Source organism: Aegilops tauschii, chromosome 2 (genome assembly GCF_002575655.3).
Source record: "Aegilops tauschii subsp. strangulata cultivar AL8/78 chromosome 2, Aet v6.0, whole genome shotgun sequence".
Lineage (NCBI taxonomy): Eukaryota > Viridiplantae > Streptophyta > Magnoliopsida > Poales > Poaceae > Aegilops > Aegilops tauschii.
Window position 1 is genome coordinate 561,094,139 of NC_053036.3, and position 13,619 is coordinate 561,107,757.

General features: G+C 43.6%; 1 protein-coding gene across 1 annotated transcript; it reads left to right on the plus strand.

Moving 5' to 3' along the window:
- Nucleotides 1-12,936: 12,936 nt before the first annotated feature.
- On the plus strand, nt 12,937-13,416 carry LOC109742099 (hevamine-A-like). Its single transcript, XM_073509617.1, has one exon. It carries the CDS (start codon nt 12,937-12,939, stop codon nt 13,414-13,416), a length of 480 nt encoding a protein of 159 aa, XP_073365718.1.
- The last annotated feature ends 203 nt before the right edge of the window (nt 13,417-13,619 follow it).

Here is a 13,619-nt window from a genome sequence, read left to right on the forward strand (position 1 = left end):
TTCGGTACTTTGATAATTTGATATGTGGGTGGACCGGTGCTTGGGTGCTGTTCTTACTTGAACAAGCATCCCACTTATGATTAACCTCTATTGCAAGCATCCGCGATGACCGTGGTGTATGCTCCTATAATACCACGGTTGAAACATTTGTTCCAAAACAAAGAGCATGCCAAGGCGATGCGATGGCACAGAGAAGACCGTAAGGAAGACGGAAAGTTGAGAGTACCCGCTGACGGGTCGCAGTGGAGAAAAATCGAGAGAAAGTACGGGAAGGAGTTTGCAGATGACGCAAGGAACGTATGGTTTGGTCTAAGCGCAGATGGCATTAATCCTTTTGGGGAGCAGAGCAGCAACCATAGCACCTGGCCTGTGACTCTATGTTTGTATAACCTTCCTCCTTCGTTGTGCATGAAGCGGAAGTTCATTATGATGCCAGTGCTCATCCAAGGCCCTAAGCAACCCGGAAACAACATTGATGTGTACCTAAGGCCATTAGTTGAAGAACTCTTACAGCTGTGGAATGGAACAGGTGTACGTGCGTGGGATGAGCACATGGGGGAAGAATTTGACCTAAAGGCCTTGCTGTTCGTGACCATCAATGATTGGCCTGCTCTCAGTAACCTTTCAGGACAGACAAACAAGGGATACCGCGCATGCACGCACTGTTTGGATGATACCGACAGTATATATTTGGACAATTGTAGGAAGAATGTGTACCTGGGACATCGTCGATTTCTTCCGAGCAGGCATCCCGTAAGAAAGAAAGGCAAGCATTTCAAAGGTGTGGCGGATCACCGGACGAAGCCTCGCCACCATACTGGTGCTGATGTACATGATATGGTCAAGGATTTGAAGGTAGTCTTTGGAAAGGGTCCTGGCGGACAACCTGTTCCGAATGACGCTGATGGATGCGCACCCATGTGGAAGAAGAAATCTATATTTTGGGACCTGCCCTATTGGAAAGACCTAGAGGTCCGCTCTGCAATCGACATGATGCACGTGATGAAGAATCTTTGCGTGACCCTGCTTGGCTTCTTGGGCGTGTATGGGAAGACAAAAGATACAGCTGAGGCACGGGAGGACCAGCAACGTATGCATGGAAAAGACGACATACATCAGGGTCATGCCAGCTACGCTCTTACCAAAGAAGAGAAGGAAATCTTCTTTGAATGCCTGCTTAGTATTAAGGTACCGTCTGGCTTCTCGTCGAATATAAAGGGAATAATAAACATGGCAGAGAAAAAGTTCCAGAACCTAAAGTCTCATGACTACCACGTGATTATGACGCAACTGCTTCCGATTGCATTGAGGGGGCTTCTACTGGATAACGTTCGATTAGCCATTGTGAAGCTATGTGCATTCTTCAATGCAATCTCTCAGAAGGTAATCGATCCAGAAATCATACCAATGTTAGAGAATGATTTGGTGCAATATCTTGTCAGTTTCGAGTTGGTTTTCCCACCATCCTTCTTCAACATCATGACGCATGTCCTAGTTCACCTATGCGAAGAGATTAACGTTTTGGGTCCTGTATTTCTACACAATATGTTCCCCTTTGAGAGGTTCATGGGAGTCTTAAAGAAATATGTTCATAACCGTGCTAGGCCAGAAGGAAGCATATCCAAGGGCCATGAAAATGAGGAGGTCATTGAGTTTTGTATTGACTTTATTCCTGACCTTAAGCCGATTGGTGTTCCTGAATCGCGGCATAAGGGCAGACTGGATGGAAAAGGCACGCTAGCAGGGAATCCAAAAATATGTATGGACGGACATTCTCTCACTGAAGCACACTACACAGTTCTACAGAATTCCGCCTTGGTGGCTCCGTATATGGACGAACACAAGAATTTTCTATGCTCCAAACACCCGGAGCGGTCTGATGACTGGATTACACGTGAACAAACCAGGAGTTTCGCCGGCTGGTTGCAGACACGTACCATGCATGACGCCTCTATTGAAGATGACCTGTACTCACTGTCCCAGTTACCATCTTCGAATATAATGACTTTTAAAGGGTACGAGATAAATGGTAATACATTTTACATGATCGCCCAAGATAAGAAGAGCACCAACCAAAACAGTGGTGTCCGCTTTGATGCAACAACCAAGATGGGAAAGGAGACATATTATGGTTACATAGAGGAGATATGGGAACTTGACTATGGACGTGGTTTGAAGGTCCCTTTGTTTCGGTGCAAATGGGTCAATATGACATGAGGCGGGGTAACGGAAGACCGCAGTATGGAATGACAACAGTGGATCTCAACAATCTTGCGTATGCAGACGAACCATTCGTCCTAGCTAATGATGTGGCACAGGTTTTCTATGTGAAGGATATGTCTACCAAGCCGAGAAAAAGAAAAGGTAAGGAAGCGAATGCATCATACGATGAGCCAAAGCGCCACATAGTTCTTTCTGGGAAGAGAAACATCATGGGAGTGGATGACAAGACAGACATGTCAGAAGATTATGAAAAGTTTGATGAAACTGCTCCATTCACAGTGAATATTGACCCGAGCATCCAGTTAAATGATGAAGATTTTCCATGGCTACGGGGCAAAGGGACACACGCGAAGAAAAAGTTTCACACCCAAAGATCTGGGATGTGATCGGCTTCACTATCATCACTTTCTTCTGTGTTTCACACCCAGGAGGGAATCTCTGTAATAGTTAGGGGAGTTATGTGTTTTGGCATTTGAAACGCGAAGAAATTTTATGTGCAAACAAATTCTTTCATGCATTTACTGATTTTTTCAGCTAAATGACCCTGAAATTGAAAAGCATTTCAAATGAACTCAGAAAAGGTTGAAAGTTGGCATGGTATCATAATTTCACCCACATAGCATGTGCAAAAAAGTAGAGAGGGTTACCGCAAAAACTGGATGCACTTCGTGTACAAAATGGACAATCTCTTTCGAAGTATCAGGGTTTCGGACGAAAACTCATCCGTTACAAAGGCATTTCATCTTTTAAATAACCTAAGCATTACCAAATTGAACCTAATGATAAAACACACTAATATTAAACATAAGAAAAAAGAATCACTGAAAAATCTATTTTCAAAGTTAAGTTATTCACAAACTAGTGATTCACACAAATTTCAAATAATTCAAAATGTAAAGTATTCAAATTTGTAAACTACCGGCACTAATAGAAAGTTTGTAATTTTTTGTACCTAAAGCAAAAATATTCACAAAGAAACTCTAAATACAACAATAAACAACTCAAAAATAAATAAATAAAGCAAAAAAAATAAGAAAATAAAAAAGCTCGCCTACTGCGCCACAGCGGCCTGGATACGACTAGAAACCCAACCTGTTGTTGGGCCAAGAGGTAGGCCCGCAAAGGCCCAGTAGGCCCACAGGACAGCACAACACATTTACGCCCAGTAGGCCTGCTTTGGAGAGGAGCTCGAGAGAGCTACCGCATTGGGGCTTATAAACCAGTGCGGACGCCCCTCGGCTAGCGAGTTGGAACTAAACATGACGCACCGCACCTGCGCCAGCGCACCACCTTTAGTACCGGGTGGTGGCTCAAACCGGTATTAAAGAGAGGGCCTTTAGTACCGGTTGGAGCCACCACCCGGTACTAAAGGTGGGCGCTTCCCGCCGCTTGGCCTGGCCAAAATTGACCTTCAGTACCGGTTGGTCGCTCCAACCGGTACTAAAGGCCCATCCTATATAAGAAAACACTTCAAAAAATTCAGTTTCTCATCTGCTTCTTCTCCTCTGCCCCGTCGCCCGCCGCCCCCCGTCGCCGCCCCCGTCGCCACGCCTCGTCGACGCCCCCGTCGCCGCCCCGTCCCAGTCGTCGCCGCCCCGGCCGTCCCCGTCGTCGCCGCACCCCGCCCCGTCGTCCCCGCCCGGCCCGTCCCCGTCCCCGTCGTCACCGCCCTATCCCCATCCCCGTCGTCGCCGCCCGTCGCCGTCCCCGTCGCCGCCCCCCGTCGCCTCGCCGGTGAGCTCCTGCCCCGGCCGCCATGTCCACACACACACACATTGTTTTTTAGTTATAGAAATTTTTTCTGTTTTTTAGTTATAGAAATGTTAGAAATTTTTCTATTTTTTAGTTATAGAAATATTAGAAATGTTAGTTATATAGAAATGTTATAAATTTTTCTGTTTTTAAGTTATAGAAATATTTATAGAAATGTTAGCAATTTTCTGTTTTTTAGTTATATAAATATTAGAAATGTTATAGAAATGTTAGTTATATATATATATGAATGTGAGAAATTTTAGAATTAGTTTTAGTTAGATGAATTAGATTAATTTCAAATTGTTAGAATTTGCATATAGAATTTTAGTTATCACAATCCAATCATTTAAAAAATGTTACTTTTTCGGGCATATAGTATTTGTTCTCGACGATGCCCGGCCCGCATCCTTGCTGTCGACCCGTTCGCGACGACGTCCGGCTGACCCATGTCCGGGATTGGTCTCCGCCGGGCTGGAAATTGGGAGGTGCTACCTGGAGGGGCACGCCGCTTGGTGAGGAACCCGGCCTCGGGTCCCATCGTCGACCCTGATCTCCTTTGGTGGCGTTCGCGTGGGCCACATTCGGTGCAGAGGGAGCCGGCCCTGCCGAAGGTGGTGCGTCGTCGTGTCAGGGAGGAGGACGAGCACGTCCATCGCTGCATGGCTGCTATGGACGTCAGGTTCTCCAATACCTGGCAGGTTCTTTGGGCAAATGACCGGAGATATGATCCTGTGATGGCTCCTTGTCTTTGGGTGTCCACCGCCCGCACCCCAGGAACCGCGGGAGGCCTAAATTCTTCTATAGTATTCGATCTTTATTAGCTACCTAGCCAATGATGTATTCAAGATTATATATTATTCGAGACGATGTATTCGAGATTATATATTATTCGAGACGATGTATTCGAGATTATATATTATTCGAGACGATGCATATTATGTACTATATGATTCAGTTTTTCCTTATTGATTGCATCCATGCATTCTAATTTGAATACTAAATTGTTTTATGTTTCTTCTGTATTAGTTAAAAATAAAAGCTATGGCGGACAATACCGGAAGAGAGGGAGAAGAGGCCCTGTTCGAGATCATACGCAGCCCTAACAGGCCAGATGATCTGAATGAAGCAAATGACGGCTCCCAATATCTGAACAATACCAGGGAGGGTGATGATAAGATATTCGATCTCGACGACCGAGCTGATGAAGTCATGAACTATGATTATGATTATGATGACGCAGACAATGATTATGATGACGAATACAATGTTGATCTTGAAATAACAAAGACTACGGCGAGGTATATTTATATAAGCAAGCATCTAGTGATCATCACATGTTTTTTTATTTGAAGATATATTAACGAATCGATCTTTCTTCTTTCAGCTCTCCGGGTCGAGCAAATCTGCTTCTACAGACAGCACGACAAAGCGCGGCCCGGGTAAAAAGTTGAAGGAGGGTGTAAAGTACAACATCGATTCCATCAAAGCTACACTACTAGGAAAAGGCCTACTAATGGCGCACCTAATTTGGCCATTAATGGCGCATTAGTGGTGCGCCATTAGTAGCACGCCATTAGTATATTTTACTAATGGCGCACCACTGGTGCGCCATTAGTATCTGGTATACTAATGGCGCACCCCGGATGCGCCATTAGTATATACAACAGTGCGCCATTAGTATGCCTCCCAGGGGGCCATGTATACCCAAGTGCTTTGGCATACTAATGGCGCACCATCCCACGGTGCGCCATTAGTAATTTTTTTTCAAATTTTTTTTTCCAAATTTTTTTCAATTTTTTTAAAAAAAATCAAATTTTGTCAAATTTTTTTTCAAATTTTTTATTTTTTTTTTTCAAATTTTGTCAATTTTTTTTCTTAATCTCGGGTCACTATGGCTTAATCTCGGTCAATATGCTTAATCTCAAGTCAAATCGCAACTAAGTGGTCAAACTTCCCGGAAGGTCACCCATCCTCACACTACTCCAGCCGAGCACGCTTAACTTCGCAGTTCTATCCAACCCCAGCACCACCTCACTTAACAGGCACTTGTTGATATATCTATCATATCAATCCTATTAAACCTTGTTGATGTCTAGGACTTTGTTCATATTCATGAGTATGATGAAATTTTGAAAAATATTTGAAACTTCCCTGTCATATTACGAATCATTTTTTGAAAAAAAATCCACAAAAAATTCAAAACAAATATTTTTTTTCTGTTACTAGTGGCGCACCTAGCAACCGGTGCGCCACTAGTAAGTTTGAAATTTTTTGAATTTTTTTGCCTCTAGATCTTGAAAGCCCCGTATCTTTTTTTCTGTTAGGTTTTTGAGGATTTTGAAAATGTTTAACGAGGTTCCCCCGGTTAAATTCGGATGTAACTTTTCAAGTAGATGATTTTTCATATAAAAAACTTTTTCATCCGAGTTCGTATGCAAAAGTTATGCCCATTTTAAGAAATTCCAGAGAGATTTTGCAAATAAAGTCGAAATTCATATTTGTTAATTTTCCCAACAACTAGACCACTTATCACATGGGAAACTTATTTTATTTTATTTTTTTGACATTTCCATCATTTTCTTTTATTTTTTTTAAAACTGAAAAGGCGGTCCAGGGGGGGTGCATTCGGTGGAATGGGCCAAGTTACTAATGGCGCGCCGTGGGAGTGGTGCGCCATTAGTAGTTGAACTACTAATGGCGCACCACTCACAGGTGCGCCATTAGTAGTTTAAAAAATAAATAAAAAATTGAAAAAAAAAATTTGAAACATAATTACTAATGGCGCACCGTGGGCAGGTGCGCCATTACTAGTTACAACTAGTAATGGCGCACTGTGTCTGGATGCGCCATTAGTATGTTTGGACAGGCGCACTAGTTAAAAAAAATTTGATACTAATGGCGCACCCTGGGCCAGGTGCGCCATTAGTAGTTTCAACTACTAATGGCGCACTGTGTCTGGATGCGCCATTAGTATGTTTGGACAAGCGCACTAGTTAAAAAAATTTGATACTAATGGCGCACCCTGGGCCAGGTGCGCCATTAGTAGTTTCAACTCTAATGGCGTATTAGAAGGTGGTGCGCCATTAGTATATACTAATGGCGCACCGCTTGTCTGGTGCGCCATTAGTGTCAATCCCATCTATAGCCCTTTTTCTAGTAGTGCTAGTGGCAAACCCCTCACGCCTAAGAACATTGCGAACAAGTTCGTTCGTCAGTGCGGAGTTCTTGTGAAGGACCAACTCCCGATCTCCATTCAAGAATGGAAAGAGCCAAAAACTAAACACCCGGATGTTACTTGGGTCGACGACGGAGCAAAACAAAAGCTTTGGGAATCTCTGATGGAACATTTCACCCTACCAGATTATTTCACTGAATCAGAATTATCTAAGGAAAGGTCGAGAAAAAACAAGGCCAATGCCGCAAAAAAGACGCAGTTCCATAGGCTGGGTCCAGGTGGCTACGCGGTGGCAATGCCTAAGTGGGATAAGTCTGAGAAAGAGATGGAGGATGCAGGGGTCACTCCGGTTAGTAGGAGCTGGCCCCCCAGGTGCAGAACTTGGTTCTATGCGCATGGGGGGCGTTGGACCCGAAGACAGGCCTTGTTTCGAAGAAGGCAAGTCGAAAAGGAGCAGAACAAAAGTTACTTGACGCAATAGAAGATGCTCGAAAGGGGGTGTTCACGCCCAACAGAGAGAACGACGAGCTTACGCGCGCCCTGGGAAATCCTGAACACTCGGGAAGAACACGAGGCAAGGGCGTTATTCCCTGGTATGAGGGCTTTTCGGAATGGAACGACGACTACAAGACCCGTGCAAGAAAGAAGATGGAGGAGGAGAAGAAGAGGAAGCTGGAGGAGGAGCAGAGGAAGCAGGACGCGGAACGCCTTCAAGGCCTAGAAGCAAGGCACGCGAACTTGGCACTCAAATTCTAGCAGCAGCAGCAGCAGCAGCAGATCGACTCACTTAGCCAGGAAAGGGGGTCTCAGCAGCGGCAACAGCAAGCTGATGATCATCCAGCATTGGATAGCACCGTCCCATCCATGCCGAGAAGCAGCGTGGTTCCGCCCCGGGCGATGCACTGCTGGATACATACCCTGTGGGTGACATCATAGAGAACACTAACTGTAAGCTACACTTCAAAATGAAGAACATATCCATGAAGGTGGCGGACGTCGTTGCTTTTACAATTACCCCCGAAGCAACCTTCCATTGCGCCCCGATTCCAGCGGGCTATGCTCGTGTCTTGGTTGATGAGGTGGTGGACCCATATTCGGGGCTAGAGCTTGACATTCCTGGAGGTGACGACGAGCACACACTGGGAGAGGCCATACATCGTATCATCCTATGGAGAAAGGATTGCATCATCTTTCGAAGTCCACCGACACCGCGTCTGCCGACTCCTCCTCGAAGTCCGCCATCGTGTCAGCAGACCCCCGCTCCTCCAAGTTCACGAACGCGTGAGCAGACTCCTGCTTCAAGTCTGGCACAGCGTCAGGCCACTCCTCCTGTTTCAAGTCCGACACCGTGTCAGGCCACACCTCCTGCTTCAAGTCCAGCACAGCGTCAGGCCACACCTCCTGCTTCAAGTCCGACACCGTGTCAGGCCACACCTCCTGCTTCAAGTCCGGCACAGCGTCAGGGCACTCCTCCTGCTCCAACTAAGCCACGTCAGCCGTCTCCGCCGCCTAAGCAATCGCAGAAGAGACACGCCGCAGCTATGGTGTGTAGCGGTATGAGTCGAGGTAGTACAGGAGGTACAGGCGGAGACAAGCGATATACATATGGTCCAAGCAGCCTCGCTCCTCTTCCTCAGAGATCTTATGACGTGACCGAGGAGCAAAACAATGCAATAGTGCGGGCCGAAGTGGACGCTCATTTTGGACCGAAACCGGCAACGCCGCCGAGGGAGAAAGTGCCTGAGGAAAAGATTGACCACTTCATTCGTATGGCTAGACCACCAGCTCCCAAGCCTGTTGACTCAGACTATGAGTGCCAAATCAGGAAGGCACATCGAGCACGACTACAGAAAGAAGCGAGCTCGAGCTCGAGCCAACAAGCAACTGTCAAAAAATGCGGGAAAACCGTTCCCCAGCAGGGAGAACAGGCGGCGCAATCGACCCCCCCCCCCCCCGCTTGTTGTGCCAACAACACATGAGAGTACCCGCGCCCAATATTATTGTGGGCAAACCGTTTACGTTCCCGAGCTGGGCGATGTGGTAATAACCGAGGAGCATATAATGCAGGCTGAAATGCTCAAGATCACTGTTGGACAACTCCCGAGGAGGTCAAGAACCTCCCAACGAGAATGTATGAATTGCATGATTGGTACATGAAAATTACAAAGATTTCCAATCGAGAGTCCCTCATGGTGCAAGTCGAGGAAGATCATTACTTCAATAAGAAAGCTCTGTCCATTGAGTATTCAGAACTATTTCAGTTATTCAATCAAGATGCACTCGACAAATCTATCGTCAGTTGCTATTGTCTGTAAGTGATTTCTTTCTGTAATTTAAGTCTCAAGCTAGCTCTAGTGCTCATTGATTGATCATTAATTACCTGTAATTATATATCCTCACTATATATTCTTTTCTATGGTATTATGCAGGATGAAGATGTATGAAATGAAAAAAGCTGGACGCTATGGCATTGGGTTCATTGACCCAAATACCGTTAATGAATACACATGGAAATTGGAATGGTGTAGACAAGATGTAGAGAAAAACAAGGTAGAGTTCTTGAAGCGCCTCAATAGTAATGAAGATATACTACTTCCTTACAACTTCGAGTGAGTCACACTGTCTTGTACTACAAATTATGTTTTTGCTTACTAGCTAGATGTTAATAAGTGTATAGGGTTTAGGGTTATAGTTGGTTAGTGTTATGCACATGCCCGCTTAATTTATACATGCAAACGTATGCGCATGCAGCTTCCACTGGACCTTGTTAGACATTAAAGTTGACAAAGGAAAAGTTGAAGTACTGGACTCGCTACTTAAAAAAGATAGTGACTACAACATCGTGAAGGGGATAGTCGACAGGTTATTTCAATCATTATTAACTATATCTCGGCCTATTTAGTTCGTCATTTCCTGATATGAACTATTTTTAATAACCCCTTTATTAATTTTCTTTGCCGGCGGGCGGGGCTTGGGCAAAGTACATCAAGGTGACTCCAGGAAAATGGCGACAAAAGCTATGTTGGTATCGACCCAAGGTAAGTAATTAAGTAGTACTAGCTAGCTAGCTACCATCTCTTTAATTCTTGTTTCAATACCATTAATTAATTAACATGATTGATTAATTATTATCTGATTAAAGTCTATTCTCGTAAAGGCCTTGAAGCAGGCGCCGGGGACTGAAGTGTGTGCATACTACGTTTGCGAGAACATTCGCATGATGGCGTCCGAAAGGAGCAGATCTGATAGACAGGACTAGGTACGTTTGCCAGAACACTATTCACAAATCTTACATGATTGTCGATATCTAGTCACACAACTAATACACATGCATATTGATCTCCTTCTTAACAGTTCAAAGAGGTGCGGGACCAGCTCCTACCAGAGGAGCGCATACGAGCACTTCAAGAGGAAATAGCGGGATTTTTGCTCGACCAGGTCATAGATCCCATGAACCACTGGTCATCGTGCTCCGAAGGCACCAAGGCAACATGTAGGAGAAATTGTATATATATACATGTGTATGTGTGAATAATTAATGGTGGTTGTGAAACATTCGATTATATATATATATATATATATATATATATATATATATATATATATATATATATATATATATATATATATATATATATATATATATATATATATATATATATATATATATATGATCGGTTCTACGAGAAAATCTATTTATATATATGCATAACGTGTGCAATATGTAGTATCGTAAAATACCAGCAAACAAAAAAAATTAAATGGAAAACACAAAATTAATGGAAAAATAAAAATTAAAACCAAACACCCCCCCAAACATTTAGTACCGGTTGGTGCTATCAACCGGTACTAATGGTCTACCAGCACCCGGGCCTGGCTCGTGCCACTTGGTGGCACTTTAGCGCCGGTTCGTGCCGAACCGGTAGTAAAGGGGGGGCCTTTAGTCTCCACTCTTTAGTGCCGGTTGCAGAACCGGCACTAAAGGCCCTTACGAACCGGCGCTAAAGCCCGGTTCTGCACTAGTGGAAGTAGCTCACCTCACGTGCAGGTAGCCAGTTCGAGGGCCGGCCCAGTAGCACCGATGTCATGATGATGTCACACATGATTCTTTTTATTTATCATCATCATCATCATTATTTTTCATTTTCATTTTTATTTTACCAAAGAGTTCACCGCACATTTAAAAAATGTGAATAATGTACTTGAAAATTGTTAAATATCGATAAAATGTTTGTGGTTTACAAGAAAAATGTACAATGTGTCTAAAGAAAACTAGTCATCAAAACATCTATTTGTGAAAAATGTTAATCATGTATTTAAGAAATGTCAAACGTGTATAAAAATATTTCAAGTGTATATAAAAAGTGAAGAATTGTGAATTAAAAAAATTGAACATCAAACATAACTTTAGAAAAAGATGTTAAACATATATTCAAAAATGTTAAACATGTATTAAAAAAATGTTAATTATATATTTAAAAATTGAATCACATATTAAAAAAATGTAGATCATGTATTTAAGAAATATTAATCATATATTTCAAAAATGCTACACATGTATGAGAAAATGTTCCTGATATATATGGAAAATGTATAATGTGTATGAGGAGAAGTAGTCATCACGCATACATTTTTTTTTATTAAAAATTAATCGTGTATTAAAAAATGTTAAACCTGTATAGAAAAAAGTTGCTGATGTATACAAAAAATGTAAAACGTGTATGGAAAAAGTTAGACATCAAACACACATATTTGAGAAATACGAATCAGGTATTTTTAAAATGTGAAAATGCATTAAAGAAAGTTGCTTATGTATACGAAAAATGTAAAGTTTGTTAAAATAAAAGTAGACATCAAAACATATATTGGAGAAAATGTTACTAATATATTGAAAAATGTTAAACATGTAGGAAAAAATGTTCCAGATCTATACAGAATTGTTCAAGGTGTGCGGAAAAATGTTCCTTATGTGTACGAAAAATGTGCATTGTGTGTGAAAAAAGCATACATGTGTTAAAAAAATAAGGAAGCAAAGAAAACAAACAAAATGGAAGAAAAAACAAAAACAAAACAAAAATAGAAATAGAAATATGAAGAAATAGATGAAAAGCGAGAAACAGATGAGTGAAAAGGTAAAATAAGAAATGAAACGAAAAATAAAAATAAAAACAGAAGAAAACTATAAAAACCAGAAAGAACGGAAGAAAGCCAGAGAAGCTGAAAGAGAAAAAAAAAGGGGAAAACATGTAACTGAAAACAAAAAGAATAAAAACAAATGCTCTAAAGTGTTGGTCCAGTCGGGTGTCCTCGCCATTCTTAATCCTCTCGATCTCCTGCACCTCATGCTACTCACCGAAGTCAATCGCCACAGGGATCGACGTCAGGGACCATAACCCGGTGACCACCGCCGTGGAGAGGAAGCATGTGAAGGAGTACGTTGAGCTCCCGTCATGCTTTTGACCACCGCCGTGACCGCCCTCATCCCCTGCATCCAACCATCTCATCCCCAACCCCAGTCGAGCACCATTGTCGTTACTATCCTCGCCGGTGAGAGACGCCACCGCTGTCTCCCTCCCTCTCTCTCAGTTATAAACTCCAATGGGCCCCATTGTCAGCCTCTTTAGTTAAGTGAGGCCCGCACTCGAACTAGGACACCGGGGAGGCGAATTCAGGAACGCCTTCAACATGGCCTTTTCCAGGATTTTATATTAAATCATATAAATTCAATTTAATTTATCCTTGACGAAACTTTGACTGCTCATAAGTTCTAAACTATAAGCCAAATGAAATGGGAAAAGTCGCAGGTATACTTTGACCGTTCCCGGCTGTTCGGCAACGCCGTGCTCGACGGCATCGACTTCGATATCGAGCTCGGGAGCCACGCCTACTACGATGACCTCACCAGGTACCTCAATGCCTACGACAGCAGGAAGGGCGAGAAGAAGGTGTTCATCATGGTAGCGCCGTTGTGGCCGTTCCCGGACAGGATGCTGGGGGAGGCGCTCCGGACGGGGCTCTTTGACCGCGTTCACGTCCAGTTCTACAACAACCCTACCTGCAGCAACAGTGCGGGCAACGTGGCAGCCTTCAAGAAGGCGTACGACACTGCCCAAGAGCTCCGTCTACCTCGGGCTACCGGCTGCGCGAGCGCCGTCGAACAAGGGAAGCGGCTACGTGGAACCTGGGAAGCTGGTGTCCAAGGTGCTGCCCATCGTGCAGCGCTCCAACAACGGAGGGATCATGTTGTGGAACAATTACTTTGACATTAAGTCCGGGAACAGTAGCCGCGTCAAGAAATTCGTCCGATGCCTGCATCTGCATGCATCGATCGATTATACTACTAGGGACGTGAGTAATCCCCTAGGTACGTGGAGTGCCCTTGCAGTAAGCATGCATATGGCACCGTAATAAGTACAGTAAAAAACTCGACTATACCCCGTGCGTTGCAGCGGGATGGTAGTGTAAT

Bases quoted from the DNA above. Each gene is read 5' to 3' on its own strand.
- LOC109742099 (XM_073509617.1), top strand. From the start codon at position 12,937: ATGAAATGGGAAAAGTCGCAGGTATACTTTGACCGTTCCCGGCTGTTC.